General features: G+C 33.7%; 3 protein-coding genes across 4 annotated transcripts; 1 reads left to right on the top strand and 2 right to left on the bottom strand.

The window, feature by feature from the left end:
• Nucleotides 1-11,822: 11,822 nt before the first annotated feature.
• LOC148201518 (uncharacterized) lies at nucleotides 11,823-12,799 on the bottom strand. Its single transcript, XM_088108362.1, has 2 exons — nucleotides 12,290-12,799; nucleotides 11,823-12,213 (listed from the first exon to the last, which is right to left on the bottom strand). Exons 1-2 carry the CDS (start codon nucleotides 12,464-12,466, stop codon nucleotides 11,911-11,913), a joined length of 480 nt encoding a protein of 159 aa, XP_087964488.1. The 5' UTR covers nucleotides 12,467-12,799; the 3' UTR covers nucleotides 11,823-11,910.
• A 152-nt stretch (nucleotides 12,800-12,951) lies between these two features.
• LOC124822886 (uncharacterized) lies at nucleotides 12,952-18,094 on the top strand. Of its 2 annotated transcripts, XR_007027604.2 has the most exons (7): nucleotides 12,953-13,381; nucleotides 13,855-13,925; nucleotides 15,530-15,635; nucleotides 16,711-16,843; nucleotides 17,151-17,297; nucleotides 17,399-17,466; nucleotides 17,867-18,094. XR_007027604.2 is itself a non-coding variant. In XM_047294969.2 (6 exons), exons 1-6 carry the CDS (start codon nucleotides 13,305-13,307, stop codon nucleotides 17,918-17,920), a joined length of 588 nt encoding a protein of 195 aa, XP_047150925.1. In that variant the 5' UTR covers nucleotides 12,952-13,304; the 3' UTR covers nucleotides 17,921-18,094. The 2 variants fall into 2 exon arrangements, 1 of the variants encoding a protein (XP_047150925.1); XM_047294969.2 differs by lacking the exon at nucleotides 17,399-17,466 and having other exon boundaries at nucleotides 12,952-13,381.
• Nucleotides 18,095-19,079: 985 nt separating this feature from the next.
• Nucleotides 19,080-20,930, bottom strand: LOC148201517 (uncharacterized). Its single transcript, XM_088109422.1, has 4 exons — nucleotides 20,904-20,930; nucleotides 19,749-19,878; nucleotides 19,535-19,656; nucleotides 19,080-19,193 (listed from the first exon to the last, which is right to left on the bottom strand). The coding sequence occupies exons 1-4, from the start codon at nucleotides 20,928-20,930 to the stop codon at nucleotides 19,080-19,082; spliced, it is 393 nt and encodes a 130-aa protein (XP_087965548.1).
• Nucleotides 20,931-21,197: the final 267 nt, after the last annotated feature.

The raw sequence follows: 21,197 nt of genomic DNA, 5'->3' as shown, positions 1-21,197 counted from the left end.
AACTCGGACTTGGGGGACATATGTATGGTATATAATATAGACTGAACGGTTAACACTCAAGACCGTTTGGTTCATCCACTACAAAATTGTTGGGCCATAATTGGGCTAGCGTTTAAGTTATTATTGGGCCAATAGTCCAGCAGACGATAAAATAATAAAAGATTTATGATTAAAGATACTGATAAGCCGTTTATAAGTAACTAACCAAATCTAAAAGTAAGTTTGTTTTTATTTTATTGGATCTGTGCTAGTTTAGGATCAACTTATAAATATAAGGTCAAAGCCAAAAGCTAGGTACGTTCGACTAGATCCAAAATACTCAATTGTGTTAAACAATTCATTAAACCGCTCATAACTTGAACGTCAGAGTGCCTTGTGCAGGTACCTCCCCCTTGGTCAAGAATACAAGTGAACGGAGAAGGCGAGTCAAGCATTAGAAAGCAGGAAAGTCACGTCAGAAATATTTGTCTCTCAGCCCTACACATTATATGTAGAAACATATCCCATAACAATTAAAACTTAAATTGACCTTATTTCATAATATATTTTGTCAAAAATATCTCAAAATCTATAGTTAGATTTTTTAGACATTCTTAATAGCATTTTCTTTACACAAAAATAGAAACTTTAAAATGTCATTTTCTTTCCACCACTCAAATGAAATGTATTAGGTTCATAAAAAAACAATATAAATATGAAGGACAAATTCACTAGTACAAAAATCGCATACAACGTCGAATATTTTGGGCGTTTAACGGCGAATTCGCGAACGACGTTATATCAGGATAATTAAATTTACGTCGAATTTAAAAAATTCGACATTAAATTAACATTGAATTTTGTTAATATATGACGTTAACTTAACGTTAAATTTTGTCAATATTCGACGTTAATCAATTCTTTTGTTTTTTTAATTAATTCTGATCCTGTTTTACAACTCTACGAGACCTGAAAAGCAAAAAAAAACAACAAATTTCAGTGTTTGGTATTTTATAAAGCATGAACTATGAACGTGTAGTGTAGTATCAACAACAAACAATAATAACCAACAACAAACAAGTTCAATCAAACAACAACAATAAACAAGTTCAACTAAACAACAACAAAAAACCAGTTCAAAAAAAAATAACAAACAAGTTCAACAAATAAGTTCTTCAAAACAAAAACGAAAACGAAAACTAACCTTCAAAAGGTGGGTTCGTCGGAATAAAGTTTCGTCATAGTGAAAGAGAAAGCATAATGCGCCTATGAAGGACAAGAGCATGAAAATAATCGGTTAAAACAAACAAAAATCATACATAAAGTAACTAATTAACATGCATTTGTATCAAATGAAAGAAAGATTACATGTGATGCTCGTCAAACTTTGTTCTAGAAAAGTTTGAGAAGAGGGTATCGCGAGCTAAGATAAAGTGAATGAATTTTCAATCTCCCGCTCAAATTTTTATTGAATTCACTAACCTTTTTGTTGGAACAATTTTCCAAGAACTTAGGGAAAAAAATGAACAACAATGTAGACTTGATATAATCTTCTAAGCGTGAATACACACTTTCCTAAAAGCAATATTTCGTCCCTTATAACAGTGAAGGGGACCACGAAATCCGCTTTTGAGATACAAAAAAGAAATACAATGATGATACACACTCTTAGTATTAACGTTAAATAAGAATATGATTTTCAGGAATTGATTTGTGTGTTAAGAGAATGAGCGAATGAATTTCAGTAGAGCACAAGATCCCTTTATATAGATGTTGATCAGACATCTTTCAAATCCAAGAGATATCATATTATGATTAATTACATTTCTTGATTGTAACTTTTCATGAATGGTTGTAACTCTTCATGAATAACAACTTTTCTGACTAGTTACATTTCATGATTATAAATTTTCATGAATGGTTGTAACTCTTCATGAATCTGAAAATTGTCTCTAATACTCTTAAATTCCAACAATCCTCCATCATTTAAGAGTATTGTATAATTACTTAACACAAACATCAATTTAATAATTGCAATCTTACACATAAATGAAAGTGTACATAGACTTGAACTTTCATTTAGTAGAATACACATTCCATGAATTCGAATTTTATTGGTGTCGAAATGATTGAACCAACATAATACATAATGAAATCTTGAAGATACTCTACATATAAGATAAATTACATATTCTTGTTATACTTGACACAATAGGGCCATGCGTGCATATCTATTCATAAGTGCAACAAAGTCATGCCCCCTTGACTTCTTGAAGCGGCCAAACTTCGCACTTACATAGGTTGATTTCTTAGGTACACATGTTCCTGTGACAAAACATAAATTCAAGAAATCAATTAAGAATTAGTCAACCTCCTAAGCATCACAGATCTAAAGCACTCTTGAAATAATTATTTGTGCTTTCAATCATCAAATAAGAGATTTAATCTTATTGAACTTAAGACTCAATGTCATATTAAGCGTTAAGTTAAGATTCCCTTACTTGTGATTAATTGTGGGCTCCATTCCTATTCCAATTGTCATTCTGAAAATGGAATCTTTAGCCAATGCCTTAGTAAATCCATCAGCTAAATTTAACTTTATTCGTACGAAATCTACAGTAATAACTCCACCTTTGATGAGTCCTTGGACATAACTATGTCTCACACCAATATGTCTTGATTTTCCATTGTATACTTGACTATAAGCCTTTGCCAATGTTGCAGCATTGTCACAATGTATTGCTATTGGTGATATTGGTTTTGGTAACAATGGTATTTCAAACATGAGATTCCTCAACCATTCGACTTCCTTTCCTGCCGAGGCTAGAGCTATAAACTCTGAAGCCATAGTGGAATCTGTAATGCAAGTTTGTTTCTTGGACGACCAAGAAATTGTACCTCCCCCAAGGAGGAAAATCCAACCACTAGTTGAAGAGTGATCTTCTGCATTTGTAATCCAACTTGCATAAGAATATCCTTCCAAAACTGAAGGATAACCACTATATGTTAATCCATAATTAATAGTTTTCTTTAAATACTTAAGTACTCGACATACTGCTTGCCAATGTGATAGACTAGGGTTACTAGTATATCTACTCAATTTGCTTACTGCAAAAGCAATATATGGCCTTGTACTTGTCATTGCATACATTTAACATCCTATTACCCTTGCATATTCCAGTTGTGAAACTGCTTTACCACCATTAGGTAATATCTTTAAACTAGGATCCATAGGGGTTGAAGTAAGAGAGCATTCATAATTGTTGAATTTCTTGAGTACTTTCTAAATGTAATGAGATTGAGACAAAATTAATTTCTCATTTTCTCTCTTAATCTTTATACCCAGTATAACATCTGCTTCTCCCATATCCTTCATAGAGAAATAAGATGATAAAAATGTTTTGGTCAAATTAACTTGATCTAAATTTGTTCCAAAAATTAGCATATCATCAACATATAAGCAGATTATAACACCATTATCGTTGTCATCAAATTTACTATACACACACTTGTCTGAATTATTTATCTTGAAACCATTTGATAACACAACATCATCAAACTTTTGGTGCCATTGTTTTGGTGTTTGTTTCAATCCATATAAGGATTTAATCAATTTACATACCTTGTATTCTTGGTTTTCCATAACAAAACCTTCTGGTTGTGTCATATACACTTCTCTTCTAATTCCACATTCAAGAACGTTGTCTTGACATCCATTTAATGAATTACAAGTTTATGAATTGCTGCAAGAGCAATCAATATCCTTATAGTGGAGATTCTAGCCACTGGTGCATATGTATCGAAATAATCGATTCCTGGTTTTTGTCTAAATCCTTGTGCCACTAAACATGCTTTGAACTTATCAATAGTTCCATCAGCCTTGATTTTCTTTTTGAAAATCCATTTACATCCTATTGGCTTACACTTAGGAGGTAAGTCAACTAAGATCCATGTGTTATTTCCCAGGATAGATTCCATCTCATCATTAATTGCTTCTTTCCAGAAAGCTGCATCTTGAGACCTTATGGCCTCTTGATATGTCAATGGATCTTCTTCTATATTATAACAATATAAGAACTTTGTTAAGATACCATATCTTGTACCTTCAACTAAATATACATAAAAATCTGAGCCAAAAGATTTCTCTTTTCTTGCCCTTTTGCTTCTTCTGAGTTGAGATGTAGAAGCCTCACTCTGATTTAGAGTTTGATCATTTGATCCTTGATCAATTAAGTTTTGGTATAAACTTTCAATATCAGTTTTAGGAGTTAAATCCTTTGGACGAGGAATTGAAGAAAACCTCTTTTCATCAAATATTGCATCTCTTGATTCTATAATTGAATGAAGCGATACATAGTCATTTTGTTCTATTACATAGAATCTATATGCTTTGCTATATTCAGCATATCCTATGAAGATGCATTCAATTCCCCTTTCTCCCAATTTCTTGCGTTTGGGTTCTGACACTTTTACAATTGCCCTACAACCCCAAATTTTGAAATAATTGAAATTTGGCTTTCTTTTATACCAAAGTTCATATGGGGTTACTTCATTCCTTTTCAGTGGAACTCGATTTAGAATATAACAAGCCGTTAACAGGACTTCACCCCAAAATCCTTCACTTAATCCTGAATAGGACAGCATGGAGTTGACCATTTCTTCTAAGGTCCTATTCTTTCTTTCTACTACACCATTTTGTTGTGGTGTATAAGCTCTAGTTGTTTCATGTATAATACCCATAGATTGAAAATAAATTGGATCATAATATTCACCACCTTTATCCATTCTCAATCTTTTAACTTTAACACTTACTTGTAACTCTACTTCATTTTTATAAAGTTTAAATTTTTCTAGGGCTTCATCCTTAGAAAACAAAAGATAAACATAACAATAACGAGAATGATCATCAATGAATGTTATTAAATATTTCTTATTTTCTAATGAAGGTGTATTATGGAAGTCACATAAGTCACTATGCACTAATTCAAGTAATGTTGAATTCCGTTCAATATTAGGAAAAAGATTTCTTGTTATCTTTGTCAACATACATGTTCTGCATTTTTCTATGTTCAAATCAAAACAAGGAATTAAATCAAATTTAGACATTGAATATAATTTTCTAAATTAACATGCCCAAGACGAAAATGCCATAAAGAAGAATAATGATTCACAACATAAACAGAGTCTTTCACATTATTTATTACACTTAGTTTGGACATATTATTGCAAAAATATCCTAGTCCAACAAATACACCACCCTTGGATAATATGAATTTATCAGATTCAAATACCAATTTAAATCCCAACCGATTCAAGATTACTCCAGACACTAAATTTCTTCTTAATTCTGGAGCATATAAAACATCTCTTAAAACAAGTGATTTTCCATAACTAAGTAATAATTCTACTTGTCCAACACCGAGGACTTTAGCCATAAAATCATTTCCCATGTAAAGAACTTCTCCATTGTCATCTTCTTTAAAAGTTTTGAATAAACAACGTTCTTTACAAACATGTCTTGAAGCCCCTGAATCGATCCACCATGAATCATCAGTCTGCACACAGAAGATTTAAGAAACCATCTCCACAAAATTCAAAACAGAATTATGTGCAATTTGTGTACAATTACCTTTTTTCAGTTGGCCTTGGCTAGACTCGCCTTGACCTTGTTTACCACCATTCTTGGTCATCTTCCTTTTCCAGATTGTGCAATCCCTCTTTAAATGACCAGGCTTGCCACATTCCCAACAATTTGCTTGTTGACTTTCTTTACCAAATTTTGGCTTTTTGTTCATCTTTCCTTTATGGAAATTATGAGGCCTTTTCTTGTTATTTGGTATTGTTTTTGTTTTTTCATCTTCCACCATATTAACAGTAGAAGAATTAGGATGATTGGAATCCTTTTGACCATCTTGCAGACGGATCCCTTCTTCTATCTGAAGATGAGCAGCCAATTGTTCAACATTCATATAATCTTTATTATGTTTTAGAGAATTTCTAACATCTTTCCAATTTGGTGGTAGTTTGTCAATTATAGAAGAAACAATGAATGTCTCATCCATTGCAATATTATGTTGCTTGAAACTTCCTAGGATTCTTTGGATTTCATGAAATTGTTCCATTATTGGTCTAGCATTAATCATTTTGTAATTATTAAAATTACTAACCAGGAATGTCTTGCTTGATGCATCTTCAGAAATGTATTTGCTTTCAAGTTGATCCCAAAGTTCTTTTGCAGAATCCACATACTGATATATGTCAAATAAAGGATCAGACATACCATTCAGAATGTGACCACGACAAACATAATCATCATTCTCCCATTTGTTCCTTTTCTGTTGTTCCTCCAATGTCTCATTTTCGCTTTCTTTAGGTTGGGGAGAACTTAGAACATATGCCACGTTTAGAGCCGAGAGAAGGAAGTGCATCTTCTTTTGCCATCGTCGAAAACCAATACCTTCAAACTTGTCTAATTTGTGAAAGTTTGCAGACATGTCACAAATTGTTGTCATCTTAGAGAAAATATTGCTTTTAGACTGTTGGAACAATTTTCCAAGAACTTAGGGAAACAAGATGAACAACAATGTAGACTTGATATAATCTTCTAGGCGTGAATACACACTTTCCTAAAAGCAATATTTCGTCCCTTATAACAGTGAAGGGGACCACGAAATCCGCTTTTGAGATACAAAGAAGAAATACAACGATGATACACACTCTTAGTATTAACGTTAAACAAGAATATGATTCTCAGGAATTGATCTGTGTGTTAAGAGAATGAGCGAATGAATTTGAGTAGAGCACATGATCCCTTTATATAGATGTTGATCAGGCATATTTCAAATCCAAGAGATACCAGATTTTGATTAGTTACATTTCTTGATTGTAACTTTTCATGAATGATTGTAACTCTTCATGAATCTGAAAACTGTCTCTAATACATTTAAGGCTTAATACCCTATTTTGTCCCCAGTTTCGCTCGAAAATGTCACATTAGTCCATCCTTTAAAAAATGCGTCAATTACGTCCTCACTTAATAAAATTTGCATCAATGAAATCCCTTCCGTTAAATCCGTACAAACGGCGTTAATTATTTTTCTCTTTCTTTAATTAACGCCGTTTGTACGGATTTAACAGAAGGGATTTCATTGATGCAAATTTTATTAAGTGAGGACGTAATTGATGCATTTTTTAAAGGATGGACTAATTTGACATTTTCGAATGAAACTGGGGACAAAATAGGGTATTAAGCCTACATTTAAATTCCAACACTTTTGACATCGAATTTAAAAGTCATTCGACGTTTTATATCCTTTTACGTCGAATTACAATTCTAAACAACATTTAATAATTGCATTTATTTACAAAAATGCGATCGATTTTTAACTTAAGTTATCCAGTAGTTAGAACGCGTGACGTTATACATTATTTTTGTACTAATTGTTTATAATTATACGTGTAAAGAAATTATTAAAATAATTACAAATTGTTAAGTGAATGTAAAAAAATAAAGGTTTAAACCCTTCGTTGGTCCTCAAGTTTGTATGAAAATCTCAGTTGGGTCCTCAAGTTTTTTTCTGTCTCAATTGGGTCATATTTTTTGTAAAAGTGAGCACATTTTGCCATAACCGTTAAGTGTTGTGAAACGGCGTTAAAATGGTGTGAGCTGGAGCACAGAGAATGTGGTGACGTGTTTAGGGTTTAGTACGTGGACTGTTTTGTTTAAAATAATAGTGGTGATGTGGCAACCCTTTATTCATATTAGGTATATCAGAATTAGGGATTTGAAAATTGGAATTGGGGATTTAATTTGGTTGTTGCGAGACGAAGCGGAGGACGAACAAGAACTCCAATCTTGAACAAGACGAAGAGGGCAGCTAATAGTTGAGGCGACTAAGGTAAGATACCTCGTTTCGTCTTTGGTTTTGTGTTTCAGTGCATGTGATTTGTGGTCTTCGACAATTGGGTTTTTGTCTTGGTCTGTATGTATTTTTATAATGCTTTGTGGTCCCCATTTTGCATGTTCAATTGTTACATTGTTTATCAGTTGTAGTGGTCCCAAATTTTGTTTCTTGAATTGTTTTTCAGTTGTAGTGGTCCCCGTGTCTATGAGTGTTTCGTTAGTGGGGATGTTACTTTGTTCCCTGTCCCCCTGTCTTTGTCGGTGTGAGTGTTTAGTTAGTGAGTGAGTGTTTAGTTAGTGAGTGAGTGTTTCCGTAGTTGTAGCAGTGTAATATTCGAAACACTTGTTAACCCCCATAATGTACAGGTTATAAAAGGAAGTTGTTGATATGGATGAGGAACGTATTAAGGTGGTGGTCCACCATTCTGGAAATTTTGTGAGTGATGATAATGGGAACTTAAGCTTTGAAGGAGAGAGAGCAGAATGGTCTTGTGATCCAGACTTGTTTAGCTATTTTGGCATAGTAGCGTCAGTCAAAGATTTAGGTCATCTGGACATCAAAGAGTTATGGTACGGTTTAGGAGGTCAGTCTGTGCACCCAGATAGGTTAGAATTATTAACTGATGATAGGGGTGCCATGCACATGTTGAACATTGCTAGGTTAAATGATGAAGTTCATCTGTATGTGGTTCATAATATGATGGAACCAGAAATAATAGAAATGATTGATTGGGTTGGTGGTCAAGTTAATGATGAAGGTGATGTTGCAAGACAAGTGGAGGAGGTTGAGGTTGTTCGTGATGTTCAACTTGGAACAGAAATGGTGGAGGGTGAGGGGGATACCCATGAGGGTGAGGTCCATACTGAAGTTGAAACAGAAATGGTGGAGGGTGAGGGGGATACCCATGTGGGTGATGTGGGTGATGTTGAGGTCCATACTGAAGTTGGAAGAGAAATGGTGGAGGGTGAGGGGGATGCCCAGGAGGGTGATGGTCTGGATGATACTGCAGTAGGAAGAAAAATGGTTGAGGGTGAGGATGATGCCCATGAGGGTGAAGGTGATGGGTATGAGGGTGATGGTGAGGATCATAGTGATGTTGGTAAAAAAATGGTTGAGGGTGATGGTGAGGATCATAGTGAAGTCCCTGAGGGTGAAGGTGATGGGTATGAGGGTGAAGGTGAGGATCATAGTGATGCCTATGAGGGTGATGGTGAGGATGTTGAGATCCATCATGAGGAGGAAGCTGAGGTACATGATGTAGATGATTTTGAGCTAGAGGATTATGAAGAGGATGATGATGTAGAAGACAGTGAGGGTGATGCACATCAGGCAGAGTCTGAGGACGAAGATGTAGATAGAAGTGAAGGAAGTCTACATGATGTCAGCGTGCATTGTGACATTGGGACTTCTAAAGGAAATGTGGGAGAACAAGCTTCCAGTGCCTTACTTGAGTCTGAACGGTCAACAGATAATGAATTTATTCATGATATGTGTGGGTTGTCTGACAATGAGTGGTTATCAGAGGAGTTGTTGAGTGGATCAGATAGTGAGGACAATCATGTGAGGACTAAGATAAGGTTTCCCACTTTTAGTATGCCTAAAACTTTGGTGGATTATAAATGGGAAGTAGGAACCTATTTTCCTGAGAAAAATGAATTCACAGATGCCATAAGGACTTATGCACTAAGTAATGGGAGAAGTTTAAAATTTATTAAGAATGACAAGAAAAGGATTTCTGTCAAGTGCTTGGGTGGAAGAGGAAATTGTAAATGGTATGCGTATTGTTCCTTTAGGACTGATATCAGTGCATGGCAACTGAGAAAAGTGTTTGATAACCACAACTGTAGTAGAGATTTCAATGTTAAGTTGATCACTTCAAAGTGGTTGAGTGAAAGGATGGAGAAAACTGTGAGAGAAAATCCTACAATGAAGGTCATGGACATTAGGGACAAAGTTACTAGGAAATGGAATGTAGGAATTTCAAGAAATATGGCGTTTAGGGCAAGAGCAATGGCAAGAGATAAGGTTGAAGGATCATTCAAAGATCAATATAGAAGACTTCGCGATTATGGTCATGAGCTGCTGAAAACAAATCCAGGAACAACAGTAAAAATCAAAGTTGATAACAGTGATGGTGAGGTCATATTCCAAAGATTTTATGCATGCTTGAAGGCATGCAAGGATAGCTTCATTTGTTGTAGACCTATTATTGGCTTGGATGGATGCTTTCTGAAAACCTAATATGGAGGGGAGTTACTAACAGCAGTGGGAAGAGATGGAAACGACCAAATGATGCCCATAGCATATGCTATTGTTGAGGTAGAAAACAAAGACTCCTGGACTTGGTTCTTGGAGCTCCTTATTGAGGACCTTGGTGGGGCAGCTGTATGTGCAGGATGCACATTTATTTCAGACCAACAAAAGGTCAGTGAATGTTCAATATGTTTTACATATAACTGAATATCTTCATTAAACAAATGTTAATTACAATATGTTGAATATGTCAGGGTCTTTTGCCAGCAATCCAGGATCTTCTACCTGGTGTAGAACAAAGATTTTGTGTTAGGCATTTATATTCAAACTTCAGAAAAAAATTTCCTGGAAAAAACCTTAAACGTCTGATGTGGCGGGCAGCAACAGCAACACACCCACAACAATGGGAGACTGAAATGAGGAATATTAGAGACATAAATCTTGACGCATTTAAATATCTGATTGCCATCCCACCTAGGTATGCATTAAGTCTTCTAGTTATTAACTCTTAACCATATTTCAATATTTGCTTCCTTGCCATGACACATAGTTGACTACTTATATTCACTTATCCCAGGTTTTGGTCAAGATCTAGATTCACCTCTAGATCACAATGTGACACTCTTGTCAACAACATGAGTGAGGCCTTTAATAGTGTGCTAGTCGATAGTAGGTCTAAGCCTATTATTACCATGTTAGAAGACATAAGGGTTTACATAATGAAGAGATGGGCTGCCAACAGGACAAAGATCACATCATATCAAGGTTCAATATGCCCCAAGATTTTTAGCAGATTTCAAAAGGAGTCCTGGTTAACTAGACATTGGTTACCAAGGTAACTTTTATGATGTGTGTTTCCATTCATGTTAACTTTCTTTCCATTTATTGTGATCCATCTAATTGTGTTTTCAATTGTGTATTACATACAGGTGGTCAAGAGAAAAATTATTTGAAGTGAAACATCTTTCAGAATTTGGTCAGCAATTTGTTGTGAATATTGACACCATGGACTGCACATGTAGAAAATGGGCAATTACTGGCATTCCGTGTACTCATGCCATCACTGCAATGAAGTTTTTGAATATAAATGCAGAAGAATACATTGGCAACTGGTTTAGGAAGTCTACTTATGAAGAGACTTACAACACAATAATTAACCCTATCAATGGACAACATGTCTGGGATGTTACACCCTATGCAGATATATTACCACCAAAGAAGAGGACAATGCCAGGAAGGCCCAAGAAGAAACCCTATCAAGTCACCCAACCTCCAGCAACTATGCCTTTATCTGATGAATGATGTACTGATCAATGATCTAATGTACTGATCCTAAATTTATATTTTGTAGCAAATGTTTGCTCTATCATTTTGAACACAGTCTGTGCAAATGTATTGTTATGATGTATTTTGGATATGTAAGACAATGTTGTTATCATTTTGAACAGCTTCTGTTATCATCTAAGACAATTGAACAACTTCTGTTATCATCTAATACAATGTTTGTGGTTATCAGAAAGTGATTACTGCCCAATTTTGTTATCACTCATCAACTTTATTTCTCATTACTTTATTGCTCATTGCTTTATCATTATTCCACTTAAAGTAACAATACAATTAAATGAAATTAAATGACACACATTATCACTGTAATAACTCACCAACATTAATAAAACACACATTACATATAAGCCAAGTTTCAAGTCTGATAACATTAATAAAAAACACATTACATATAACCCAAGTTTGAAATCTGATGACAGATGACACAGCATCAACCAACTTTCACCAACATTGCTAATACAATTACATTCAAAACAAATATGACAAAGATCATCCCCACCAACAATTTAAACCACTTATCTAACTTAACTAAACTTTTCTCTATACAACCCAGTCTGATCTTTGGACAATATGTTCCTTCCATTTGCAACACACTGTCTTCCATGCTCATCACACCCACTTCTTCAGTTCTTTCACTATCAGTCCTTTCTTCTACATTCAGCCATTTTCCTTCATTTCCTTCGTCAATGCACCACTTGAAGAAGTTGCAACCAACCAATTCTCCACTCCCACCCTGTTCAACACCAACACACACACCTTCGTCAAAACCCAAATAAATAGACATAGATTTATTGTGATATCAAACTGACCTTGAAGTTAGGGCAACCCCAGAATTTTTTCCCCTTGTTCTTAGGGGTTCTCGCAGTACGAAACACTGCACTGTGACCACAGAGGCATCTTGGGTTTCCATCGAAGCTCCTAACACTGCCACTACTGCGTTGCATGGCCGAACCCAAACATTGGCAAGAGGAAGATGAACGAGACATCCTTACCACCTCCTCAACAGTGCTTGCCCAAGACGTAAGACACCAGCTCTGGTTCACCAAGACGAAACACGATCCTCTCCAACAGGAGAATATACTTTGGATGAGATGGGATGCCCTTAAATGTTAGGGCTTCGTAGCCTACGTGGATAAAAACAACAAACAGTCAATTTTAATGCACAATGCCACGTCCGTAAATTGAAAAATCCAGCTCACACCATTTTAACGCCGTTTCACAACACTTAACGGTTATGGCAAAATGTGCTCACTTTTACAAAAAATATGACCCAATTGAGACAGAAAAAAACTTGAGGACCCAACTGAGATTTTCATACAAACTTGAGGACCAACGAAGGGTTTAAACCAAAAATAAAATTGAGACGTTAAGTTTGTAATATAAAGGTCCTAATTAATGCATTTAATTAGTTTTTTCTACATTTTATTAAAGTAATAATATATAAAATTAGGTATGTGATCCAAATTGAAAGGGCAAGGATGATTACAAGATGCAAATTCAACCTTTCCCCTGATAGCTGCATATCCTCATCTCTCTCACCAACTTTAGCAATTTTCAGTTCTCAATCTAACCAAATCAATTCATCATTGCTACTGTTTCTCACATTCAATGAATTAACTAAGATACTAAAATTTATGTACTTTTCTTTCACAAATAAAGAATAGTTGGTTTTACAATTTTTTTATTTTATTTTCATCGGATTGGAGGTGAGGATTTTTTTGGTTAGAGAAACCCTAATTCTTTGGTTTGGAATATCTGGGTGGTGTCTCAATTTGGTGAATACCCTTCCAAGTTGGAAGTTGAATTTTGAAACTTTTGACGAAGATGGCCAATGGGAAAGTGGTAACACCCAATTGGTTCCAAAAGAAGGTCACCGATCCCCTTCTCGCCATTATCCGCAGGTACTCTTCAAAAGTTTCGTTTTTTCCCCTCTCTTTCTCTGATCGACTATTCGTTTTTCTTTTCTGAATCGTTACTGCGTCTGATTTTATCCGTCATCTATTTTTTCTTAAATTTGGTTTTCTATTTCATTGGATATGCATGATGGATAATATATTTGTTCTTCATTTTAATTATTCCCTGTCTAAAACGAATTAGGGTTGGGAGTGTAGTATTCTGGGTATATCTTATTTAAAATGACAATTTTTGAGTGGCCTCTTGTTGAAGCTTGGCTATGTTCATTCATGGTTGTTGCTTATTCTTTCTCTCCGCCTTTTTGGAGAAGCCATGTAAGAATGTGTATTATACTGTAAAATGAAAAATCAATTGCTTTTATGGAAGTGAAATAGTTGTCTTGTTTTGCCTTTGGAAGTTTTTGAATATCTCATTTGTTATGACAATAAGGTAGATAAATAATTTTGGCATTTTTTTTCAGAGGAGCTGAACCAAACCAGTTGGCTTTTTCTGCTGCCCTTGGTCTTACATTGGGAGTGTTTCCTATATGTGGTACGTTGTAATTAACCCACCTGAAATTATAGTCATTTATGTTGGAATCAACTTAGAAGAGGATTTGTTTGTTTCACTTGCAATTTGCTTTCATACATGTAGATTGAATAACATTCTGTTTATTGTCCGGCTTTTATACTCAGCATGTTTACCAATTTAACTTGATTTTCCTGCTGATTTATAATGCGATACGTGTGTCACAAAGTGTGGAAACCCTTTTCCCCGATACATACATTACGGATCTAGTGAAGTTAATATTAAATTTCAGGGTTGAGGCGAATAAATATAGAATGGTACTATGCAGTAAGTAGAACTTTAACTATATACTTGTGTTGTAATGATGACAACAAAAAGTGGCTTCAGATATGTGATGTGCTGAGTTGTTTTCTAAAGCCGTAGGCATCTTAGAGGGGTGATAACATTCAGTATGTTAGGTATAGAACCACATAAAGAGAAACTTCATGCTGCAATAACTTTTGAATTAAGTAAAACTAAAAGGAGAAATGACCAACTCGGTCAGCCATGTTAATTTGAGTTTCGGCACCGCATGTCAGCATATTTTTATTTCAATTGAGTGGTGGAGGCTAAGTATTCTTGACGATGGCCTTTTTTTTCCTTTTTTTCATAAATACATTCATGATCCAGGTTAAGCAAAATAGAAACAACTATTTTTGTGTAACCCTTACATATTGTCCCAGTCTATTAACCAAAGAGGGAGGAAATCAATCCATCGTTATGATAATTTGTTCATATATAAAAACTTAATAACCATTTATACTGGCACAACACACAATACAAAGCTATATCTACTATTACTAGTTTTGTGTGCTGCAGCATTGTTGAAAAGAATGTATACAATTTCTTTCTTGAATGATTACCCTAACATTACATAGGTTAACATAATATGTGATAATTGTTAACTTTGCAAAGGAGGAATTTCGTCAGACACAATTGATCCCTAATGATAAATATGCTGATAAGTTGTGAATCAACTGCCCTAGGCGTAAACTTAGCCAGGCTTAGCTGGTGGGTCTTTTTCTGGAAAAATGGAATTTGGCTGTTGCATAAAGCACTAATTTTCTGTCTGAATATTTGAAGTGGTTTCCAACAGAAAAGGCAAGTATCTGCTCATCCAGGGTAATGACTGGGATAGAATTCTTAATTGGCTGTCTAACATGTTTCATCTGTTTTGTCTTGAGGTCTGGACAGTCAATTTTGAATTAATTAGTTTTGCATTACTATCTCTAGGTAACTAACTACAGTTTAGTATTGATAGCCAACTAGCCTAATCAGTTTATTCTCTCTCTCTCTCTCTCTCTCTCTCTCTCTCTCTCTCTCTAATTTCCAAAAACTATATCCTTCAATTAACTCCAGAGAATAGAGATGCAGCTCATGAAAAATGCAACTTGACTAACATAATCCTGAAACTGTATGATTTCAAGATTGAGCAGCTACTAGAATTAAGTATAAAGTATAAAATGATCTAACCCACCAAATGCATCACAAGACTACCGAAAGGAGACAAATGTGCTGTTAATTAGATATCTGAGAAATAATGACACATTCTTTTATAATTTGTTGACATACTGATGTTTTTTAAATAGGCGTCACTGTATTCCTCTGTGGGGTGGCTATTGCGTTGCTTGGACGACTTTGCCATGCTCCAACTGTGATGCTAGCGAACTTCATTGCTACTCCAATAGAGTTGAGGTAATATGTATTCCGTGTTGTCTTTGCATCTACTTTCCTTCTTTTTGAGGAATTATTTATCATTGAACTTTTATTTTGTTGGCCATGCTATAATTAAAATTTTTGTGCAAATATCTTATCATTTTATCACTTTAAATTTTGTTCGAACTGCCTTTTTTTCTTTAATTTCTCATGGAAAACATTTATTTGCAAACCTAACTGCATCCTAGTAGGCCAAATAGAGGTTTTTGTTTCAAGTCAACCAAATCCAATTTGGAAAACCTAACAAAACTTAATGAATGGTCTAGTTGTTGGTGCATCCCAAAAGTTAAGTGGAAGGGTTATATATATGATTCTGTTAGGTTTCTTGGAGACAAGAAAACAGATTTATAATTCAGTTTAAGAAATTAACACACAAATCTTACTGCACAATGTAAATAATACTCTAATTCTGAAAACATAATACAAGAAAACATCCATCAGCTTCCAAGGGAAGAGATTCCCTTCTACACAGGACAAGCCCTATTCTGAACACACCACCCACAGAACTAGAACACCCCCCACCTAAAAAGACAAAAACTGCCTAACTACTAATTAAAACTTCCCTAACTACTGTTTAAACTCCTCCTAACTACCCCTAACCACTTCATACTAACTTCTATGTTTTATTTTTGCCAACCTATTTAACGATTGTCTACAAACTGTCTAATACATTACATATCCTATCAGATTTAAATAATGTTCATACAGAAACATGTTTCTATGTTCAATGAAAGGGTTCCTAATAGGATATTCATTTTGTTTTAAATTTGTTTTGCAAAGAAATAAATGTGTACAGAGAGTCCTCGAAAACAATGAAAGAGTGCAGATGTTCTTCTTATTACTAGATTTTCATATTTCCTTGTTATGTCAAGTACTGGACAATTAGGTTCTGTCTTATTTGTAGACCAATAATTTTTTTTTTTAATTTCCTTGTTATGCGTGTATAACTATTGATTTTACGCTAGACCAATATTTTTTTTAACAATAGCTTATATTTACATATTGATTTTACTCTGATCTGTACATTGGTATTTGCTTTTATTTGTTATTTCAGTTTGGTTGTACCCTTTTTACGCTTTGGAGAAGTTATCACTGGTGGATCTCATTTCCCTTTAACATCTGATGCTTTAAAGAAAGTCTTTACTGGCCAAGCCTCACATGAAGTCCTAATAAGTATTGCCCATGCGGTAGGTGCTATCACGTAATTTATTGATAAAAAAGTTATGCACAGTGGAATTGGTTTTTACCACTTAAGTCTCTTTTGTGATAGTGACAGTAAACCTTTCTATTCTATGCTTTATTTCAAAATGCTTTTGTACTTAGAAATCCAGAAACCTGTTAACTTTTCTCATTGGATCTGGCGTTTCAATGTATGTTGGATTACTTCATGTTTCTAGTCCTCACAAATGCCTTGCAGCTTGAATCATGTTTGATGCCCTTTCCAAGATTGTTCTGCTCAATTTTTAAAATCCCTTGTTTATCAAACTTTTGCAGTTATTAGGGTGGCTTGCTGCTTCACCGATCATTTTGGGTACACTATTCTTAGTACTTTTACCGATCTTCAAAATTCTGGTTCGTAAATTCTCAAGTCCTTCAAGTCCAAAGAAGCCTCTCCATCCAAACTCAGAAATAAAGCTGAAGGTAAGGGCTGTTTGAAAAAGTAGCATAGCAACATGATAATTGTCACAAAATTGCTTTGTAGTCATTCACTCATATGTTCTTGCGTGACATAAATTGTACAGAATAACAAAGACTTGTAATGCTGAGATTGATAACAATGTATCCTATCTGTAAACTATGTTTTTGTAAGGTATGTAATTTGATGTTATTACCAAATATAGTATGTTGTTATCTGTAACTTCTGTTTTTATATTCTGTGTGAAAGGAAAAAAAATCAACTTTGATTGATAAAATTAGTAAAATTCTTAACAATATACAAAGCATATGCATAATATTTTTAAAAATGTTCCAAAAATAGTTCTTTGTTTTCGGTGATTTTTCCAACCAAAATATCCAAATTCAGCAAAGCCACTTTTGTTTGAAAAGTTGGAAGAAGTTGTCACATTAATATCTGGATTAAAATAAATTAAGAAAAAAAATATGTGAAAACATTAGTAGACAATCATGAAAAAAAAAATTCCATTTCAAAGACTTATTTAACATTTTCTTAATTTTTAGAAACTAATGTGATTACACTTATGACCTTTCAGGAACTTGGTTCACTCGAACGAGAACCCCTGATGAAGTCCAAGCTTACGGATTAATGTTATAAATATCTATCTTTAATTTTAAGTATTATTTACATTTGCCTCTTTCATAGCCCCTTTGTAGTATTTCAATATAATTGTAACGTAATATTCTCTGTATAATGTGTCTTCAATAACTTAACATTAAATCATTCTTTGAAATATAAAATACATAATATATAATCAGATATATATGCTTGACTTTTTAACATCAGCTTAGAAAGTCATGTAAAGCATTTTTGCGAAGTGCTAAATAAAGAATTAAAGAATTAAAGAAATAAAATGCTGATAAATTTGATTAACTTGTAGGGTAAAAACAACTATCAAAAAGATGGATTAAATATTAAAATTGCCAACAAAATACTATACTGGCAATCTTAACTTAAGTATGCACTATATCAGTAAACATAGAAACTGATAATTTCATTTCTATTATTGCAGGAGTAATTACATATACTTTAACTATAGTATAACATCTGCATGTTATCCAAGTTAGAAACAAGTGGAGTCTTTTGATTCAAGAAACTATAAGCAAAATAGTATCAAGTTATTTTGTAATATGTAACAAAATTTCAAGATTTCATGCATTTCAAATCACAGTTATTCCTTCCTACAACTTAGTCATGCATTCCCAATCATGGTAATGGGATCCAAAATCAAACCATTACGTGTAATAAACATCATTCAGTGATCTTAGTTGTCTGTATATAATAGGCAACATAAATTTGGTTTCCACAGCTCACTACGCTAAACAACAATTGGTTCACCCCAAACATAGAATCAACAAATGAGCAACACATAACATAGCCTGATCTCAATTTTCTTTTCAAATTGCAGTGTCTTGGAACCTTAGAATTCTTCTTAAATCATAAAATTCAGGTAGTGGACGATAATGGAATGATTTGTTTGCACTAAATCAATTAACTAACTCTATCCCTGTCAAAGGAAGCCCGGCATGAAGCTGAAGAGCAACATCACCAACAGTCTGCAGTAGAACAACAGGCAAGAAAAGTATCAGATTTGACAGGAGTTCATTGGTCCTCTCTCTCTCTCTTCTCTTAATCAATATATATATATATATATATATATATTCAATGATAGCATATATAATTCAGAAAAATAAATTACAAAAGCAATTTAAGCATAGGGAAAATGACTTTTTGTGGATTCAGATACTTCAGAGGAAGGGCAAAGGTGAAATGGCCCCACACACCTTAGCCATGGATCTATAAGAATGTTCTGTGGCGCCTGCAACATGAGGAGTGATGATAACATTCTTAAATTTAAATATCTGAAGAACTAGATGTCACTGAAGCTATTAAGCACAAACAGATTCATATTAATAATCAACTTAGATTATGCATTAGTACATTGGTTGGTTACTAATGTTAAGGGAAAAAAAGACTTTCTTAATAAGAACACATATATCTAAACGAAAAGGGGAGAAGAAAGATAGGATTAAAAAATATACAAACAAAACCTTTTCTTTTTACCCATTTGTCAACATCTATATCAACCATCTACCATAGTTTTAAGAAACCATAGGTTTCCGCGAATCTCAAAAACTATAATAAAAAAACAAATAGGGAACCAAAGTGGCTGAAACTAACTAAAACAAAATAAATGAAGGACTGCAAAAGGCACCACCGTTTCATTGTTTAATCTTAGGCAGCAAACAACAATGTCAGCCTTCCTAGCAAAGTCATATATATCTTCATGACTACCCTTCACATCAACAAGATCACGTTCATCATCTTCAACAAAAAATAAAGAACATGTTATGAAATAGATGAAAAAATGAGGCTCATTACAAGTTATGGTCCACAACAATTGGAAAGCAAAATACTTCTGCTTAATTTGATAGCGTCTTGTGCGTATGAAGCCCAGCTACGCTTTGTAGCCATAACTTGTACACCAAATGGCTGCAAATGATTTGCTAAATCCATTCCAATGTTCCCAAAGCCCAAAATGAATATCTACATTATCATTAAAAATTAGTTTTCCACAAACAATACATTCAATTATCACGAACATAACCATGTATAGAAATGACATTTTCTGAGGAAAACAAACGTAAATTGAGAAAATTGACTGTCTTCAAGGTTGTTTTACCCTTCTACTATTTAACATAATAGTATCACTTCTGGCTGAAGTACAGAAAATATTTGGTATACAAATAAAAATGTAAGCAATTCTGGGGTGGGGATCGTCTAGGAAATGACTCTGACTAGATACACCCAGAACTGAAGTCTGAACTAAATATAATTTTCATAGCCCAAAACGAGCACTAAACCTTATCATCATTTGTTTAACCCAATACTATTTAATTAAATGAAACTTAATTCAATTAATCTTAGACTTCCAGAAAAGAAAATATGTATCTAAATATATATACATGTCATCCATATGAATTTTGTAAGCCCCAAGGCAACATCTGAAATAATGTTTCTGTATGAACATTATTTGAATCATATATATAAACCTTCCACTTAACATTTGGGATGCACCGACAACTACACCATTCATTAAGTTTTGTTAGGTTTTCCAAATTGGATTTGGTTGACTTGAAACAAAAACCTCTATTCGGCCTACTAGGATGCAGTTCGGTTTGCAAATAAATGTTTTCCATGAGAAATTAAAGAAAAAAAAGGCAGTTCTAACAAAATTCTCCTTCTCCTTCCCAACATAATTTTTATCAAAAAGTTACTTTTTGAAAACAAAACAGTGTTGAATTGCATACTCTAAAAGTGACTTTGAATTTACATATACTTTAAAATAAAAAATCACTTGGGAATTATATAATTCAAAAGTTATGTTTATCTCTTTCAAAAATAATTAGAAAGTAAATTTATCAATGAAGTCACAAAACAATTAAAAGCAAAAAGTGATACAATTTAGTCTCCAGATATCATAATGAATAATAGAAAAAAATAATAATTTAATTTTGTTTAAAAAAATATCTAATATACTTTTTTAACTAACAAGATTTACAATATAAAACTTGAATGTACTTCAACTTGTAACTCATGTCTTTAACTTAAACAAATTTGGACGCTTTTGGTTGTCTACTATGGGAACGAAAATAACTACGAAAATAATAAAACAATAGACTCATCAAACATCAAATATTATATTTAAGTATTATTTAAAAAATAAATTTTAAGTTTAATTTAAGCTTTGAAGATCAACAAATCTATACCTACTTTTTGTGAATTAATTTTATTTTAATCTACGTGAGACTTCCATAAATAAACTTTATCAGTTCCTCCTTATTATACGCTACTTTGGATCCATC

This window comes from Vigna umbellata, chromosome 3 (genome assembly GCF_029865625.1).
Source record: "Vigna umbellata cultivar VRB3 chromosome 3, Vumbellata_1.0, whole genome shotgun sequence".
Classification (NCBI taxonomy): Eukaryota; Viridiplantae; Streptophyta; class Magnoliopsida; order Fabales; family Fabaceae; genus Vigna; species Vigna umbellata.
The sequence above is the reverse complement of the archived record's forward strand: the minus strand, read 5'-3'. Positions and strand labels throughout refer to the sequence as shown.